The sequence below is a fragment of the Anopheles arabiensis genome, chromosome 2, assembly GCF_016920715.1.
Source record: "Anopheles arabiensis isolate DONGOLA chromosome 2, AaraD3, whole genome shotgun sequence".
NCBI classification, from domain to species: Eukaryota; Metazoa; Arthropoda; class Insecta; order Diptera; family Culicidae; genus Anopheles; species Anopheles arabiensis.
This window is the reverse complement of record NC_053517.1, coordinates 54,763,551-54,781,819: the sequence shown is the minus strand read 5'-3', so window position 1 is coordinate 54,781,819 and position 18,269 is coordinate 54,763,551. Positions and strand designations below refer to the sequence as shown.

The 18,269-nt window shown below is 40.5% G+C and overlaps 2 protein-coding genes across 2 annotated transcripts; one reads left to right on the top strand and one right to left on the bottom strand.

Annotated features, from left to right (window-relative positions):
* Nucleotides 1–682: 682 nt before the first annotated feature.
* Nucleotides 683–6,677, bottom strand: LOC120895136 (very-long-chain 3-oxoacyl-CoA reductase). Its single transcript, XM_040298211.1, has 4 exons — nucleotides 5,726–6,677; nucleotides 3,123–3,169; nucleotides 1,923–1,998; nucleotides 683–1,853 (listed from the first exon to the last, which is right to left on the bottom strand). The coding sequence occupies exons 1-4, from the start codon at nucleotides 5,877–5,879 to the stop codon at nucleotides 1,141–1,143; spliced, it is 990 nt and encodes a 329-aa protein (XP_040154145.1). The 5' UTR covers nucleotides 5,880–6,677; the 3' UTR covers nucleotides 683–1,140.
* Nucleotides 6,678–15,606: 8,929 nt separating this feature from the next.
* LOC120894631 (cathepsin B-like) lies at nucleotides 15,607–18,243 on the top strand. Its single transcript, XM_040297347.1, has 2 exons — nucleotides 15,607–15,766; nucleotides 15,840–18,243. Exon 2 carries the CDS (start codon nucleotides 17,054–17,056, stop codon nucleotides 18,179–18,181), a length of 1,128 nt encoding a protein of 375 aa, XP_040153281.1. The 5' UTR covers nucleotides 15,607–15,766; nucleotides 15,840–17,053; the 3' UTR covers nucleotides 18,182–18,243.
* The last annotated feature ends 26 nt before the right edge of the window (nucleotides 18,244–18,269 follow it).

Sequence of the window (18,269 nt, the reverse complement as noted above, 5' to 3'; positions counted from 1 at the left end):
ACGACATTTCTTGTATCAAATATTTAAAAAATCACGATAAATAATCCAATAACATGAGAAAAAATAATAATTTTTGAGCTTGTCAGAGCCGTACTCTATAGCCGTCAGACTGTCTCTTTTCTTCAATGCCAACTTTGTTTGTTAAGTTACATCAAAGAGATTGTAAAAACTACTAGTTCAATGACCAAATTGGGCAACATAAAATTAATATTTAAGTACTTTTCAACATCAATCTTAGGAAAGTGAGAGTGTAAAACTGTTTTAAACATCTTTGTCTACCTATTGGCATTAATTAAAACATTTACCGACTCGTGTTCGCGTTGCCAAAAGTAGAAACACAGCCTGCTGAAAATATGACCAACCTGCCGAAAATAGGAACAAAAAGTGTTTGTATTTTCACAAATATCTTTAAAAAATACATTTAAATCGGCAAATAAAGAATAGCACATCATAATACGATAGTTTATCGTTCAAAATAACGTCACTTTCATGAAAAATAATAAAATTGTACGTGTACGAGCAGTTTTTGTGAAACTGCTGCACTAACCTGCTCAATACTGGTACAGTTACCCTAGTGTGTTTAGTTTTCTGTTGGTATCTCTACAATAGCTGGCAGTTCATCAAGATAAAAAATGTCATCATTGTGGACGCATGGTACATTAAATAACAACACAGACAAAGATTACTGTTTTTCATAAGGTATCAGAGGACAATGATTACAGTGCTGGAAATGAGCTCTTTTATTTCTAACTACAACATCAAGTTGTATTGACTTTTATCTGATGCCTTCAACATTAAGAAACAAAAAAAACGCCTCAAAATTACGCTCCAGTAGCACCGATCTCGTGCAAACTTTGTCCCTATTCAAGACTAGGAAATGTACTTAAGGACAAACAATAATTTCCTTTTGCCGCATCGATGGTTAGCCCTTACCCTCTTCTTAACACTAAATGCCCAGCCGGTTTGACTATTCTGTAAACACTACAAATAAAGCTAGCAGCAGCCACTTAGTTCATGGGCAATATCGAAATGCGTATTGATTTGTTGACAATAGATTCGCTACGCTATAGCCCGGATTGGTACTCTAGAAATGTCATCCTATGTTCACCTCATCAATAAATTGTTATTAAATTCAATATTTTAAGAAGAAGCTGTTAGTACTGCAGTGCTGTCGGCAGGCGCACTGGATCGTGCTGTGGATTTTTTCATTGCTCTGGCGCGAATATTTTGCATGGTATTGATGGTAATTTTTTCCGCTAAGCGTGGTGAAACAAAACTTAATGCATTGATAGATAGCTCAAGCAGGGCATGCGGAAAGTATCCTGTGGTTTTGCGCGTGTGTCCAAGCGTGCTGATCGCACTGTTTGCGAACACTTTTGGTGAGCAAGCCATCCAGGAGCTCTTACGAATTTTTGACATGTTGGTTGCTACAGGTCCTGGCAGAACTGATTGCACCACAATGTTGTGTTTTGCGTATTCTGATGCGAGATCTTCAGAAAACTTGTCCATGAACGCCTTGGACGCGGCGTACACGGTCAGCAGCGGGGCCGGAATGACGGCAGAAAGCGACGAAATGTTGATCACAACACCCGCATGTCGTTTCACCATGCCGGGCATCACTAGCTGGCACATACGCGTCACTGACAGAATGTTGCAGCTGAGTAGATTGTTAATGAGCTTCTCATAGTCCGGCAATCCTAACAGGTATTCTGGGTTTGAATAGCTCATGCCTACATTATTAACCAACACGCCGATCTCCATATTTTCAATTTGGCGCTGGATTTGTTCGTAAATTTCAGCTCCCTTTGTGAAGTCAGCGGCAATTACCATGGTGCGCACCTTGAACTCCGTTTCTAGAAATGTAGCAAAGAAGTTTGTTTACTGCTTGCAGCCTTAAATTAAAACAATTACAACATACTCACCAATTTCTTTGGCAACATCCTCAAGTTTAGAAAGTGTCCGACTGACGAGTATAATATTGAGTCCTTTTCTGGCAAGCTGAAAATAAAAATAAACCTTTTTATTCTAACCGTTATGAAGACATTGTTACTAATTGCATGGAAAATTGAAATATGTTCAAGTTTCTGCTTGTTAATTTTACTAAAATTACTATCTTCACCACAAAAGGATAAGCTTTCTCCAAAGACACACTGTGAAACTAACCAAAGAAAATAGACGCATTTCAATAGATAGTTGAAGAATGGTAGGGGTCTAGGTCTACAGGTTAAGCAACGATCATGGGAAGTGAAATTGTTTGCTCTTTCGATGTTTTGTTTTCCATTCGGCTTCATCTGAATTCACCTCTCGTCTGTGTGTGTATACATCAAACTTAAGATTGATAGAAAAAACACCTCACTCAGCCGAGAATAGTCAATCGATTTTACAGCGGGTTTGAATATCTTCAGATCTAGCCACTGCAACGAAGCCGATGCAAAAAAAGAAACTATCCAATAACAAGAAAACTCATTTGTGCAACCTCATTGTTGACCGGACAAGCCAATGCTGTGAAGCACATACCTATAAAAAAGGAAGGAATTTCTCTTATGCATCCATTAGAGGAAGAATATAGTGCTTAGATTATGCAGATAACGGAACCGACGCTGAACACTGTACTGTTTAAATGTGTCACGCCAAAAGAGTTTGTCAGATTCGTTTACTATTATGTTTGTACCTATCTCAAAAACCTCAAAAAATGGTATCATTGAACGAACAAACCCCTATAACTATTACACACACGTATGCATTTTTATAGGTGTATGTTTGGCTGTAAGTTGATTTGCTTTCTGCTTTGACGCACTTATGTCCCTTGCAGCCACAACCGTCTACTAATATTCCCAATTGTATAAAAATCAACCGTTGGTTACACATCAAGCGCATTAAAGTTGACCACTCAGCACTTTTTTTTAAATGTTTTCTGTTTCGAGCGTTTCTACTGCCTATACTTTCGTATCCACACTAACGTCTTGTGCGTGCAAATGATAGGATGATCGATCTACGCTCACACGACGATCGTGTTCGTGCGCACTTGACTTTTACCAGTCAACCTTGATGGACGCAACTGCATTTCATTCCGCGTTCCTCATCACGCGGAAGGGCAAATGCAATTTTGCCCCACAACTTACCGCTTGAGCGTATGCCTTTCCTATACCATCAGTTGCACCGGTGATTACTGCAACGAAAGAACGGAAGAAAGATATTGTATTAGCACAGTAGAGAAGACAAACTAATGCCGGATCCTTGCTTCATGCGCAATTCAAGCGCAATCTTCGAACCTAAACCAATCTACATACATCTTTTTTTGTTATGCAGGGCGTAATCTCGCACCCACGATTTGAGGTCACGAGCAGTGCTCGTACAGCACTATACTGCTTATTAAATGCACTGATCATAAGACACCGACACCTGTACGTTAGCATTGCGATGGAGGTCGATTCTACTACACAGCACAGATTAACAGCGATTGCCCTGCTCACCCATTAGTGAACTATTGCCTTTTTTATTTGTGTTTTTTTACATTAAAAAAGGGCTATCTATCTTACTAGGTGGGTTATTGAATCTTACCCTCCTGCAAGTGAAGGCGATTGTATATCAGATTGGCTCATTTCAATGTCAACTAGTTGCCTCCCACTGTTAAGGGTCAGTATTATCGTTGTGCAAGGAAGGGTAAGAGAGTGCTATCGATGCAGACAAATGATGCCTAGTTGATATAACGATAATGATCTATCTGTTGTTCAGCCTAGATGTCTTCCGATCTCCGAACGATCTAAAAATCGGAACGATCGCTTGAAGAGGTTTATGCCTAGCAAACGAAAACCTAATTGTTCATGTATTGTATCATAGAAATGGCTTCTTACATCAATATTCCCTGGGATCTTATTATATCCGTTGGACAATAAATTAACTAAATAAATGAATAAAAAAATAATGCATTAGAGTTCCACTTCACTCTGTTGGTTGATATACATTCTGAACAGAATTTGTAACACTTGCTTTGAACGATCACTCGACAACGATTGTGTTTATCATTATCATCCATCCCAGCCTAGCATAACCGTCACAAGAATCATGTGCGTGTGTTTTGTTGATTTCTCAAATTTCAAACTTTTCTTCCCATGCTTAGGCTGGGATAATGGTTAGCAGTGTGATGGTAATGGGAAAGAAAAAAAAAATCAATTGACGCAATTACTAGTGTACTATTACTCAGAACGGCGTTAGCTTTTTGCTCCTTAAAATACATGATTCTTGAACACCGCTTCCCTGTTTGTCGACAGTCACAGTTTAGTTCCGTAAGTCAGTTTCGATACAAATCACACAGGAATACCATGATAAGCAATTTTAAAGAATGATAGAGTGTGATTGTTTATAGAAGGCCCTTTTTGTAGCCATATTGCGGAGGAGTTAGAGAGAAAAAACACAGAGAGAGAATATGCGTCAAACATTTCAAGCATCGTTCCAACAAACTAAAAACAGTCGTATGTATTTGGCAGTTGAACGGGCAGATCTTTGGTTTCTGCTGTGGTGTGGCACAAACACCAGGCCCATTTGGAATCCACCAAATAAGTGCCTCAACAACACAGTCTTGGAGAAAACCGGTTTTATTGGTAGGAATTTCCAAAAAAAAAGTTAACTTTCTTTTCCTGTAAAAAAAAGCCTTTTTCGTGCCTCAAACACCGTGGCTGACGAATGTTGAAAAAAAAAAAGAAAGAAACAGACTACGATCATCATCAAAAGTTATTCATCGCTCTTATTACTTGTGTGGTTGTAAGATATTTTATAACCGGTCGTTTTTTTTTTTTTTCCGAATTTAATCAGTTTCGCTTTCGTGGTTCCTAGCCACTTGGGTGTGTTTACCGGAAAACATGATGGTGAAAATGCCTAAATAGCGATGTGAGATTATGAGACTGAGCAGGTTGCTGCATATTAGTTAAGTTTTAATACGCTCCAAAACTATCGCAGCGCATAATTATTATACAAATTTTATGCATCAGAAAGTATTGAGATATTATAATACGGATTAGCTCATCGTTGACCTTCGCTTTCAATAATTGAGAATTCAGCAAACTGTCTGCATTTTTCTTGTTCTTCGATATATCGTTCGAGACTGGTCTGGGGTAGGATGTTCTTAAAAATTGCTAAAATACAAATTAACGTGAATTTACAGTAAAACTGACACGCGAGAAGTCCATTAATATTTAATTAGAATTTGGGGAATGTGGCGAATTGCTGCTTGCACACGACCAAAGATGTATGATTATTTCACGATTTAGTATGCTTTAATAAAAAAAAAATATCAACGTATACATTCAGAATTAACGTAGTCACGTGGTATCAACAGAACGTAATAACTAATCGAAATGCTATAGTTTTATGTCCTCGATGAGACCGGTTTCATTCAAAACGAAAAAACCTACACTGATTTGCGAATATGTATATTCCAATTTGGCACTGCTAATATTCCGGCATGGAACAAGGGAAAAACGAATATGGAATATCGTATCACAAATATATTCACAAGAGAGGCAAGTTTTTGTCTTACGATGACAGCAAGATATAAAGATACTTGAACAAGGAAGCACAAATACTGGATCGGACGGAAGAAACCAGTTTCAACCATTAATGCCAATCAATTAACGGATATGTTCAAAGGACAAATTACAGGGAACAGAACGCGACAATTCACAGCATAAAAGGTACAGTCTGGCAGTTCGGAACAAAATATACTCACGAGCCCATTCGCCGGTCTTTTTTAGATTGATGCGGCAACCAAAGACCTTTGGTCCGATAAGGTTTTGATAAATCCAGGGGAAAACTTTGCGTAACAAAAACAGCGACACTAGCACCGCACTCGTACTACCGAGAACGCTCGACGTGGTGACCATTTTCGGCGATGGATTGAGGTAATGCTCGGTAGGGTCGAAAGGGTTGTTTTGTTAATTGCACACTCCAAAGAAAACCGTATGTAAATTGAAATGTGAATTGACCGAACTGGCTAATTCACACACGCGCTACTGGGATGCACGGGAATATTCCACGTTTCACCGAGAACACACCACACATACACAAAAGCACGGTATCGGACGCGCACCAGACTGACCCGCTACGGAACCCGTCTAGCGTGAGGGGTGAACGACGAATAATCTTTCCTGGTCGCGGCAGGCCCTGAATCGACGAGCTGCATACGCGCAATGTCTGTGTGTGTGAGTGTGTGTGTGTGTTTGAGTGAGTGTGTGAGGAAGCGATTGTGCGAATAGCCGTCGTTGCCGTCGATTCACACTTTCTGACTCTGGTGGGCGAGGTGTGCAAATAGGGTTCGTATTCTATTGATAAGCGCGTCGTCAGCAATGAACTGGCCTCGGAGAATGAAGTTGAACAGTTTTTCGGGCGTTTTTTTCCTCCTCAAAGTTAGCGTAACCTTATCGATCCGGTTTCCAGCGACAAACTAAACTTTCTTCGCGTTTGGGTGCCTGTGTCAACTCCGTTTTCTTTCGGCGCTTTGTTTTCGTTCGCTTTCACCCTATTGTGTTTCGCTTTTGTGACCACAGCACAGCATAAAAGAGAAGCGAGAAAGTATAAAAAAATATGATTGATGTTGGTTCCACGCTACGTAATGGTAGTAATTTCACGCTTAAAGTTGGCTGCCGATGAACAAAACAAGAACGGAAGGAAAGTGAAAGCCGAGACCCAAGTAACATTATTGAATGAGAATGATTAGGCAGCCGACTGTCAAGTTCTAGTTTGTTGATATTTTGAAAAGGAAATGTCAAACTAAAAGAAAAAAAAAATGCATCGCAAAACATTTGCCGGGTGAAAGTTGATAAAAATCTTCGATATCTTAAAACAATTGATGTTCAATTAATTCAACAATTTTTGTAATTTAAACCTAAATCTAAACTAAATGAATGGCAAATATCATGTATGATACTATGTTGGTGAATTTGTCCTGAGTCAATGCTGCGTTGCATTTGTCCTCAACACATTCACTTCGTTCGTTGCACTTTTGACATTACCAAACATGGGGACAAATTTACTGTTTAATTTTATTCTGTAACTACTGCACTGAAAATTGTACCAATTTCGAATTAAATGGAAATAGTTGTAGATCTAAAAGAAAGAAAAAAAAAACGCACACACACACACACACTCGATGAGTTCCTTTCCGTGAGAGCTTTTGATGTAGTTTTACTGGTTTTCATTGAACTTGATCTACTGACCTTGAAGGAATGGAGCGCGCAATGCTTCGCGCATGCATGTAGCGAATCAGGTGAGAAGAACGCGAAAACGCAACGAAACAGAACCGAGCAAAGTTGAATGATCTCAAAGAAGATTACTTTCGCTTTCAGCAGAGTTTGTAGTACAATTAATCTTTATTATGTCTAAAAGACATTGGACCCTACAGTACAGTAATACATTCCGTGCCTGTGTTTTTTTGACTTACTCAATAAACGAATAGCTTGGTAATTTGAGAATCTATTGATCATACAATTTGTAAAAAAATAAATTAAAATAAATTAAATGGCGCTAGTACCATGGGAATTTTAATTGTTTATTTACATAAAAAATGGTGATATAAGTGTAAACCAATTAAAGAAAATCTTTTTTTTAAACATTCGATACAGAGGTTTTCAGATGATCCTATTATTTTAGAACACTTTCTTCCGCGAAGTGACTTTACGGCATCCTTTTTGGTCAGGCACATTGAAAATTCCTATTGGATTCTAAATGAGCCTGTCCAGTTAGGTCCAAGAAGAAAGAAAGATCCCAAGATTATGAGAACCCATGAAAATTCTTTTAATATTAAATCTATGTTAATACTCTTTTATTTCTTCGTTATTCGTCGTTAGTAGTCGATTAAGACACTATGACTATGGCATTAATACCTTTCTATTGATTTTTGATAATTCTTGTTTATACATTAGAATATTTATTAGTTTGCGAGTCTTGGAAATTTATGCAATAAAAATAAAAGATAATTCGATGAAGGTGTTGTTGCATGCATAACAACACTAAAATGGTATGCACTTAACACTTCCAAAACATTCGACCATTTTTGAATCTTCTCCACCTGACAGCGACAAAATTAACTGATCCCAATATCGCAGAGCTTCCACAAATGAGTGAAAGAAATTATCTATTTTAAACGAATAGGGTAACTGTGCCAGTTTTTGGTGGTTTGACCCAAGACATATTTTTAAAATAACAAAACCATCGTTTTTTACATATACAAAGTTTCACAGCATGTCCTTGTATATTATTGAATATCTCACAAATAAAAATGCAATTTTGTATTTTCGTCTCGTATGCTCGCATTACGCTATAACTACAAGAATTATTAGTCCGAAATTTAGCACATAGCATGTTTATTGTACTTGGTATGATTTCGTGTACTTCTTTTATCTCTACACCCTCTTCTTCTCTTTCTCATTTTTTACTGTTTTTTTTTTCAAAAAGTAATTGTGTTTAAATATTTGTTTCAATGACGTACTCGACCGATAAAGTTTGTAGAAGAGTCTTTATAGTGCTACAATACGTCCATTTCTCACTGCCAAAATAATAGTTAGGAGAAAAGGTTGCTTAATTTCTCTTTATTCTCTGTTGACCTATTTGTAGTTCAACATGCCTTATTTCCTCTTTGTTTGTCAATTTTTCAACCCCGTCCTCCAGTAACTGTACCTCGAACTTTTGTACAATGAAATGTTATTCTGCTTATTATTTTCGCAAAAAAACTCTTCCTGATAAGGGCTTACAGATATCATATCATTAACGGGCTAGGCTATCTGTGCCTCTATTAGGAGTAGAAATTTTGTTGTGTATCCGGGCTTTTCTTTTAGTAGCTGTATACTAATTATTCGGCGTTTCAATATTGATGCGTATTTCTTTATTTGCATCCCATACATAATTTTAAATATTGACAATAGTTAACACTTTGTTTTAAATTAATTATTTAATCAATGTGTAAGAAACTGGGAGTATCATGTGGAACTGATTTTTTTTTTACTGAAAATAGGTGTGCAAGATTTAAATTAGATTAAACATAAATTGTATATAAATAATTTGAATTAAAGAGGCGAGCCCGTGGTACATTCGGCAACTCGTACAACTGTGCATGCCCGTCATGAGTTAAAAGTGCCGATAAGATTATTGAACCGGAACATTGTCAAAAAAAAAAAAACACTCTAAACTCTTGCTTTGTTTGCCAAAAGAAACTGCAACGTAAAACGTAGGAAGTATTGAATTTTTTTTATAATTATTCCTACGTATGTTGTATTGTTATTCTTTACATATTTTCGGCGATGGTATGGAATGTAGCGCTTGTTTCTCTACTTTATGTGCATTTTGTTAATGCTTTACTTTTTACAGTAAATCATTACAACAAATCCATACCGAATATAATTACATGCAATTCGTGTTGTTTGAAATTATTCAATTGCAGTTCACCCTCAGTAATCCGCACTTGATTGAGTGATAATTACTTACGATACTTAAAAAATCTCGTTGACAGGCTGGCATGATCCCGTAGGTCCTTACAATAGAAGAAGAAGAAAATATATTATTTGTCATACGCAAATTGGACTGTATTTGGAGTTATATGTACTGATGTGAAGCAATTAATTGCAAAAAATTAATCAAATTGAAAGGTTTTTTTTCGTGATATTTAAAATGAATAATATGTGGTTTTTTATTTTATGAATTTATATGAATATTTTATGAATGAATGGAACACATTTTACATTAGCCTTTAACAATAATGTAATGGGTTCGGAAGATAGTCACGGTCGCCATGTGATGAGTTAGGCGATTGCTATGGTCGCCATATGATGAGCGTACAGCTGAACCTCAAGTACCGTCGCGGTAGGTCAGTTTTTACTGACATGAGCCGAGGTGGAATAACACTTTGTTCGAAGCGGACTGGAAAGTTTCAACTGTTCTAGCCAAGGAACGGGTGCGTTGGTCGATCTTTGCCTACACTGCGCTTTTAGCAATAAGTTGCTATGCGTTCTCTGTTTGTCCACTTTGCTGCAGTAACGCTGGCAAAAATTGTGTTATTGAATTGGACAGAGTAGCTTACACCATCTGACGTGTGAGCAAGTGGTAGACAGCGGTGTCTATTCAAAACGACTATTGTTATAAACAAGTGGATAGTTGTTTATTGGACTGGTAAACCCTGTATTAATCTGACAGGGGCAAAATTTGATCGAAACATTGTCGAGGTACTTATGTTGAAAGAAAAATGATAACAGTTGTGGAAAATAACGCGAGAAAAAAAAAACACAGAAACATTTTTCAAACACTCAATCGTAGAAACTCCCTGATGATTATGCAATACGCACAGCATCCGACTACCTATTACGGTTGCATACAAGAAAGCACGATCGCGTATAATGCACCACGTTGTAATACAATGAGCCCGAGAACGCTTCGTTTGATCGGGATGTATTTACAGCCGCATAATTGTGTTGTTGCTGTTGTTGTTACTGTTATTAATTCGATTGATTGTATAAAGTGTATCCTTCATTACTTTAACTTTAATTATTATTATTAAACACGTTAATACCACCTTCTTTGCAAGACATTTTTGTAAGTCTCTGTTAGAGTCCAGTCTATACGATACTTTTATACTTTTTCTCGACAAAAACTCAAAAGTTGAAAAGTGTGTTGAAATGTACAGTGGAACTCCTCATAACGAGTTTAATCCGTTCCAATGACTCACTGGTTATCCGGGAGGCTCTTTCTTATACAATATGTATGAAAAGTGAAACATCGGTTCCAGGTCAAAAAAGTGCAGGTTTATAAGGTTTATGTATGCATCACAGCCATAAGGAACACTTCCAAGTGGCAACAGTAAAGCATTGATCAATTAGTATCAAAATTCTCGTCTTTACGAGCAAGTAGATCAAGAATTCATGAAAGAACATACTCATCAACACACCTCACATTTATGAAACACACGCTTCTTAGGGAGGTACACTACACACTAAAATCCCACGTATTGCCCACTTCCACGGTCGAAGCTGAAGAGAGCCTCCAATATTGTCAAACTAGAAGGAAATAAATGGAGCAATTAAACTGAAGGCACTATCTCGCTTACTCTTTATTGTCGATAAGCACAGCAAAACTCTCAGCTCCGTTATCTGATCTGAAAAGAGTTATATGGACGTAGAGTAGACGCGCACGGCCTGCCCCCGCTTGTTTCGACTGTTGTATGACTTCATGAGTTTTGGACTGGTAGTAGGCGTTAATGTGTCACCTCCCTTTTCACTTTTCCACATTGCCACATTCATCTACACTTATACATTGCCCGTTTTGGAAATAGTTTGATATTTAACGATTCTTAGTTTTGAAACTCTCTAAATGAGCATAATTTCTTATCGGGAACAAAAATGAAATTGCTCGTAATGCGAGATTTTACTCGTTAAGAGGGGTATTTGTAGAGCTTTTAGATTTGCTCGTTGTAATGGGTACTCGTTATGAGGGGTTCCACTGTATAACCTTTTTGGACTTCGAAATAAATTTCAAATTAACGATCGATACTTGATTTGTCCGCATCTGTTTGTTTGGTTGCCAAATGTGTTTATGTTAATTACAATTCGATTTTAAATATCGCATTGCGCGAGAAATGCTACTTAGTTTCAACACGCTCATTTCGAGAAATGCTCCTGAGTGAACGTTCTTGATCGTTGCTTGATCATTTTGATCATGCTTGATTGGTGAGCGATATTGGGTGATTTTTATCTTTATTATTGCTCGTCATGCCTTATATTGAGAGACACTACTTTGGTGAAACTGGATGGAAGTATAGTTTCCCTGTTTCATCGTTGTGCTGCGTTAAAGTGACCGCACACGTTCTCGCTCGCTAATTTTTTGTTATGAAAAAGATGCTCAAGTGTTCTGAGTACAGTCTGTTCCCGAGTAACGCGGTTCTTGACTTCACCTGTTAAATCAGTGCAATTTACTTCGAGGATTAAGAATTGCAAATACAATTACTTTTCTGCCAATTTTGAGACATTTGGTTTTTTCAGTCGCAGAGTTTGCGGACCCTTGCCATACTTTTTCTCGCAAAACAAAATGAAAATAATAATTTAAACATGAATTGTACGACTCTCTCCCTCTCTCTCTCTCTCTCTCTCTCTCTCTCTCTCTCTCTCTCTCTCTCTATCTCTCCCTCTTGTTGGCCTGCTCGCGATAAAGCACGTTGATGTGACATGGCCCGGTCAACAATCATAATCCAGGATGCTCAGTTCGTGGCTGCAGCCTCCCATTCATGTAGATAACCCGATCTCCGACAGGTCTCGCTTCACCTGATCCAGCCATCTAGTTCGCTGTGCTCCCCTGCGCCTTATGCCAAACTGGGGATCGCTGTCGAACACCTTCTTGGTGGGGCATGAGTCCGGCATCCTCATGACATGCTCTAGCCATCGTCTCCTGCCAGCCTTCGCCACCGTCAGGATGCTCGGTTCCCCGTACAGCTCAGTAAGCTCGTGGTTCATCCTTCTTCTCCACGCTTCATGCTCTAACAACATTGCCAAAGATGGTCCGGAGGATGCGTCGCTCAAACAGGCCGGATTTCGCTGCTGATGTCGTTGTTCGAAGTAACGACCGTCCCAAGATAGCAGAACTCCTTTACTATCTCGAGGTTGCCGCCGTATTAATTCACTTTTTTATTATTTATTTTTGTAGAAACTTTGAGTTCATTGGCCTTATTCGCCTCTTTTAATAATTGATTTAATTCTATACTTAAAATCTAACATTCTTTTTTGCAAGCCATTGGTGGCTTGCAAATTGCCTTATACCGGGTAGACTCGGTTAACTTAAAGCTATCCGTTGATTTTATTGTCGGTTACAAATGTTGTTTTGATTAGAGTTCTTTATAAAGGTTAGTAATACGAAGGAATTTTAAAAGTTTACGCTGGCAATCACTGTCTGGTGAGAGGATGGTGTCGTTGCTGTGGTCCAATTTGCAGGTGATGCGTTTCGCAGTATATCCATGGCATTCGGTTACGATGTGGCGGACGATGATGTCGACGCCACAGGAACTGCATAGTGGTGGGCTTGATTTTTGTAATAAAAAGATGTGGATGAGGCGGGCGTGTCCTATCCGAAGTCGTGATAGATTTCTCTAGGCTTGTTGTGGTGGATGGTCTCTCCAGGGTGATGTTGTGGTCTTGATGGTTTCCAGGAAAGAGCGGCCGCTGCTAACCCAATAACAACCATTCCAGCTATTGGCGATGATGGTTTTGCTAAGCCAAATCACCAAGTCACGGCGTGGAAGAGTGTTATGGCAGCAGGCCAGGTTATTACGTCCTGCGTTGGCTAGTCGATCTGCTATTTCGGTTCCCTGAATACCTGTGTGACCAGGAATCAAACAGAATATAACTTGGGGTGAATTCGGTATATTGCAGAGTTGTTGGATGTTCGGGTCGCGGGTGGTTCCAGATTCAAGTGCTTGAAGGACACTTGCACTGTCTGTAAAGATCACGTTGGGTTTGTCTCTACGGAAGCCTACATCAGCAGCAATAACCAGGGCTATTGCTTCTGCGGTGAAGATTGAGGTATGGTCTGCTAGCCGGATGGCGCTATTGTCGATGCTGGAGTAGATTCCACAGCCAGTGGAATCGTTTTGTACTGATCCGTCAATGAAGATCAGATGGTGATTATAGTATTTTGCTGAACAAGAATTATATTTTATATAATTAGCTGAAAATATTTTGCTGAAGCAAAATGACGGTTTGCATTGAGACTATTGCATCCAGCCCGAAGCTGATTTTTATGGTCCAGTCTATTTGTGGTGGGCGGCAGTACCAGGGACGACTACCGATTTGGATGAGTTTGGTGACCGAGGGGAATGTTTGTCCTGTTAGTGTGGTGATTTCGGAGTGAATTCGCCCTTTGAATAAGCGCATCGGCTTTGATGTTTTTCTCCATCATTCGTCCTGCAGCTGCTACTATCTTGTCGGTTATGATGTGGTCCAAGTGTTCAAGTCCGCTTTCACACAGAAGTGATGCTATGGGGTTCGTGACGAATGCTCCAGTAGCACAACGGGTGGCGGTATGATAGAGTGGTGTGATTTGTTTTTTGAAATTTTCCCGTTTCCAGGAGACTATTTCGATGCCGTACAGTAGTTTTGGTAGTAGCCAGCTATTGCTGATTTGAAGTTGTGTTTGGCGGTAGGAGCGATGTTGACCGGTACCAAGCATTCTTAAGTACTTCGTTTTCATCGCATTGATTCTCAATCCAATTCTTGCTGCTTCGCGTTTGAGTCAGGTGTATGCCTCACACACCTTCGCTGTTGTCCTGCCGATGATGTCGATGTCATCCACGAAGCCAAGAAATTGGAGGATCGTGCGACGGATGTCGTTGTCTAGCTGCGCGCTTCGAATGACACCTTCTAGAGCGATGTTAAAGAGGAGAGTCCGTCACCTTACCTCAGACCCCTGTGAGATTCGAACGATTCCGACGTCAAGTTCGATGTTTTCACCTTGCACTGCACCCCGTTCATGGTGTCCTCTAACAGTTGCATCAACTTCCCAGGGAAGTGGTACTGCTGCATGATGTTCCATAGCTCATTCCGGTCTCATGTCGTAGGCCGCTATGAAGTCTATGAACAGGTGGTTCGTAAGGATCTGGCGCTCTCGGCACTTCTGGAGGATCAGCTGTAGAGTAAAAATTTGGTCGGATTTGCCTCTAACAAACCCAGCTTGGTAGCTGCCGATAAAATTTGTAGCAGGGGGGCACGAATCTGCAGAACTGGATCTGGGACATGATCTTATAGGCGGCATTAAGGACTGTGATCGGTCGAAAGTTGGAGCAATCCAGCCTGTCGCCCTTTTTGTAGACTGATGGATTTAATATATGAAAATACTAGATTTAATCAAAAATGATATTCGAAAAACGTCATATTCGACATACGGATGCCTCGGGAACGCACAAACCACGTATCTCGGAAGCAGGTTGTACAGGTGGTCTCAGAGATACGCGTTACCTCGAGGTAAACCAGAGAAAGATTGAGAAGCTAATTTACTTGTGACCGGGAGGTGGTTCTCGGGGGCCCCACGCGGTCACTTAGTTTGCGTACTGCTTAATCTGCCCCTGATCAATAGTCAGATGCAAAATAAATTCCATTTTGGTCGAGTTTTAAAAATCATTCAAAAAGGTACAAAATTTAAATCGTGAGTCATATAATAAAATCATTTAAACTAATTGATGCCTAAAACTCACTACTTAAGGTAAAATTACATGAAAATTAGCTTCATATTGGATGAAAACCGCGAAATTCGACTTACGTGGAGATTCGAGACACGCGGTTTCTTTTCGGTCCGCGTTAATAGCGTATATCTGGGGCAACTTGTATACTGTTTTGTTAAGAGTTTAAACCCATCGTTAAGCTTGATTTGGAAGAGCTTGATAATACACAAATCGGTATGTCTTCAGTTATAAGCAATACTTAAGCGTCGTAAATACACCCCGTAAATACAGTTTTTTTTTAAATAAGTTTGTCTCTTTAATCTGGTTTTGATTAAACAAAATAGTTTAAATGTAAGCGTGGGCTATTTGGTGCTAGGGTTATATCAGGGTGGAATTTTTGTATTCCTCCTATTTGATCAAGCAACCTTTGCTAAAGATTGAAATTACAATTCGTCGCAGCACACGTTTTCCAAATCCCTTGTTCTCAAATTTCGTTCATTTTCTTGTCATCATCTGCTGAAAATGGCTGCAAACGTGGGATCCAAATTATTTCGTGATTTTTTCCGGGACAGTCCCTGCCGTATGGTAAGTGTTTGCAAAGCTCAACGATAAAGTTTCATTTGAACTTAGCATTTTAATATATGAGATATTTTTGCAGGCATATCTTTTAAAATCGCCCGACGTATCAGTGCAATGTCCATTACCGAGCAAAATTGTTGAGCGGCCAAAAACGGCTCCAAATCCATTGTTGAACCGAACAGCAATCTCGCCTGTAGAAAGAGCTCCGCATGGTCCGCCTAGACCCTTGACCCGGTTCGATCGACGCGTACAGCCGGAAGAATTTAGAGTGTCTGCTCCATTAATGCTGAAGAAATCACCTTCAACGTCTGGTTCGAAAACAAAACACAAGCAAAGCCCAGACACGAAACCGCCCCGCAAGGAGCCTGCCAAGAAGCATCGCACCACACACACCACACCAAGCTCCGGTTCCGCCAGTGGGACAAAAATATTGAATACGACTCAAAAACGTGACCCCCAGCCACGGAAACCGGGCTGCAAGGTATGTCTACCCGATGATCCCACCGGTTTTCTGGTAAGCGAAATCGATCACATTCGCGAACGTATCCTGGGTCGGCCAGACAGTATTAGCTGTCGACAAGCGATCGCTCTTGCTCAAGACATACGTAACAGGGTGGATGCGATTGTCCTACCAGCGGGGAGTGGCGGTGAGCGCGATACGAGAATTAAGTTTATCGGTGGCCGTGTGGAAAGCTTTGGGAAACTTCCAGACCTTAAACGGAAACCTAGCCCAGATGTAGTCGATCGTAGCACGAAGAGAATGAAGCTTATCTTAGACAAGAAGGCTACTTCATCTCCTTTGGGTGGATGGATGCGGCATGAAGAGGAACGGAAAGGTTTCAAAAATTACTGACGAGTTGCTTTTTTTTTCGAAATTATGCACTTCTGAAATAGTTATGACGCATTTCAAATAACCGTATTATAGCAGTCTGAATCAGCAGTTAAATTAAAAAAAGATCCTCTAACTTATTCCATTTTAAGACTGTTTGTCTTTAAGAATAAAAACTCCACCTAAAGGTATACATAAATGAAGGTGTTTAGGCTAAGTTTTAATCATAATGTGAAAAGTATCAACTTTTTTGGTCAGCGCTGTAAACATCCCATTGCTCCCATAAGCTGATCGTGGGGCAGACGGCTAGTAAACAAATCTATGTTCCGAGCGTTCACCTTGCATCTGTTAGCATGGTTGCATCATTGATAACGATCTGGGCGAGAGTATTTAAATGGAATGCATCCCGTACGAAATGCTACAGTCCAGTGGTGAAGCTGTCGAGCTAAGTTCTCGCAATCAAAATGGCATTTGCATTGATAGTCCTTATCGGAGTGTTCAGTCTCCAGGGCAGCCTTGGAACGGGCAGTGCCGAGAACAAGCTAGGATTGAAACTGGTGGTGAAAACCAGCGTAGAGGACACCCAACCCCAAAATTACTACCGAGATTCCGCCTCATATCGGTCGCGCTTTGCCGATTCAAGTTCTTTCGCCCCAGAATTCTTCCGCACTGGATATGGCAATGTGCTCACGTCGCAAGCTGCTTTTGTGGAAGCAATCAACAACCGAAGCACCACCTGGAAAGCCGGAGTCAACCCGCAGCGCAACGATCAGTACCGCACAGGCGTGCTGTCGGATGAATCGATGAAGTTCCAACTGCCGCTGGGTTTCGTGCTGAAGAAGGATGAACAACCGCTGCCCATGTCGTTTGACGCACGCCAAAAGTGGTCGTACTGCCCGAGCATGAACATGGTACGCAATCAGGGATGTTGCGACTCGAGCTACGCCGTAGCAGCAGTATCCACGATGACCGATCGCTGGTGCGTGCACTCGGAAGGCAAGGCGCAGTTCAACTTCGGAGCGTACGATGTGCTTTCCTGTTGCCATCGATGTGGATTCGGCTGTGACGGTGGTGTGCCGAGCGCCGTCTGGCACTACTGGGTTGAGAACGGTATTACCAGTGGCGGAGCATTTGGGTCCCATGAGGGCTGCCAATCGTACCCGTTCGATGTGTGCAAAAAGTCGGGCGATTCCAATGATACCCCGCGGTGTTTGCGCTTTTGCCAGCCCGGTTACAATGTCACGTACCCGGAGGATAAGCATTACGGTCGGGTGGCCTACACCGTGCCAAAGGATGAAGAGCGCATAATGTACGAAGTGTTTAACTTTGGACCGGCCCAGGCAACCTTTACCATGTACACTGACTTTGTGCAGTACAAGAGCGGAGTCTATAGACACACGTTCGGTGTGCGTGTCGGAACGCACTCGGTGAAGGTGATGGGCTGGGGCGTGGAAAATGACGTCAAGTACTGGCTGTGTGCCAATTCCTGGGGTGCACAGTGGGGAGATGGTGGTTTCTTCAAGATCGTTCGAGGAGAGGATCATTTGAGTTTCGAAACGAATGTGGTTGCAGGACTACCGCTATTCCGCTAAAAGGATAAACGAGTGTTGGTGTTGGCTTAGTGGAGCAAATACATACCTACTGAGACCGTTTACGCTTGTGATGGTGTTCACTACGACG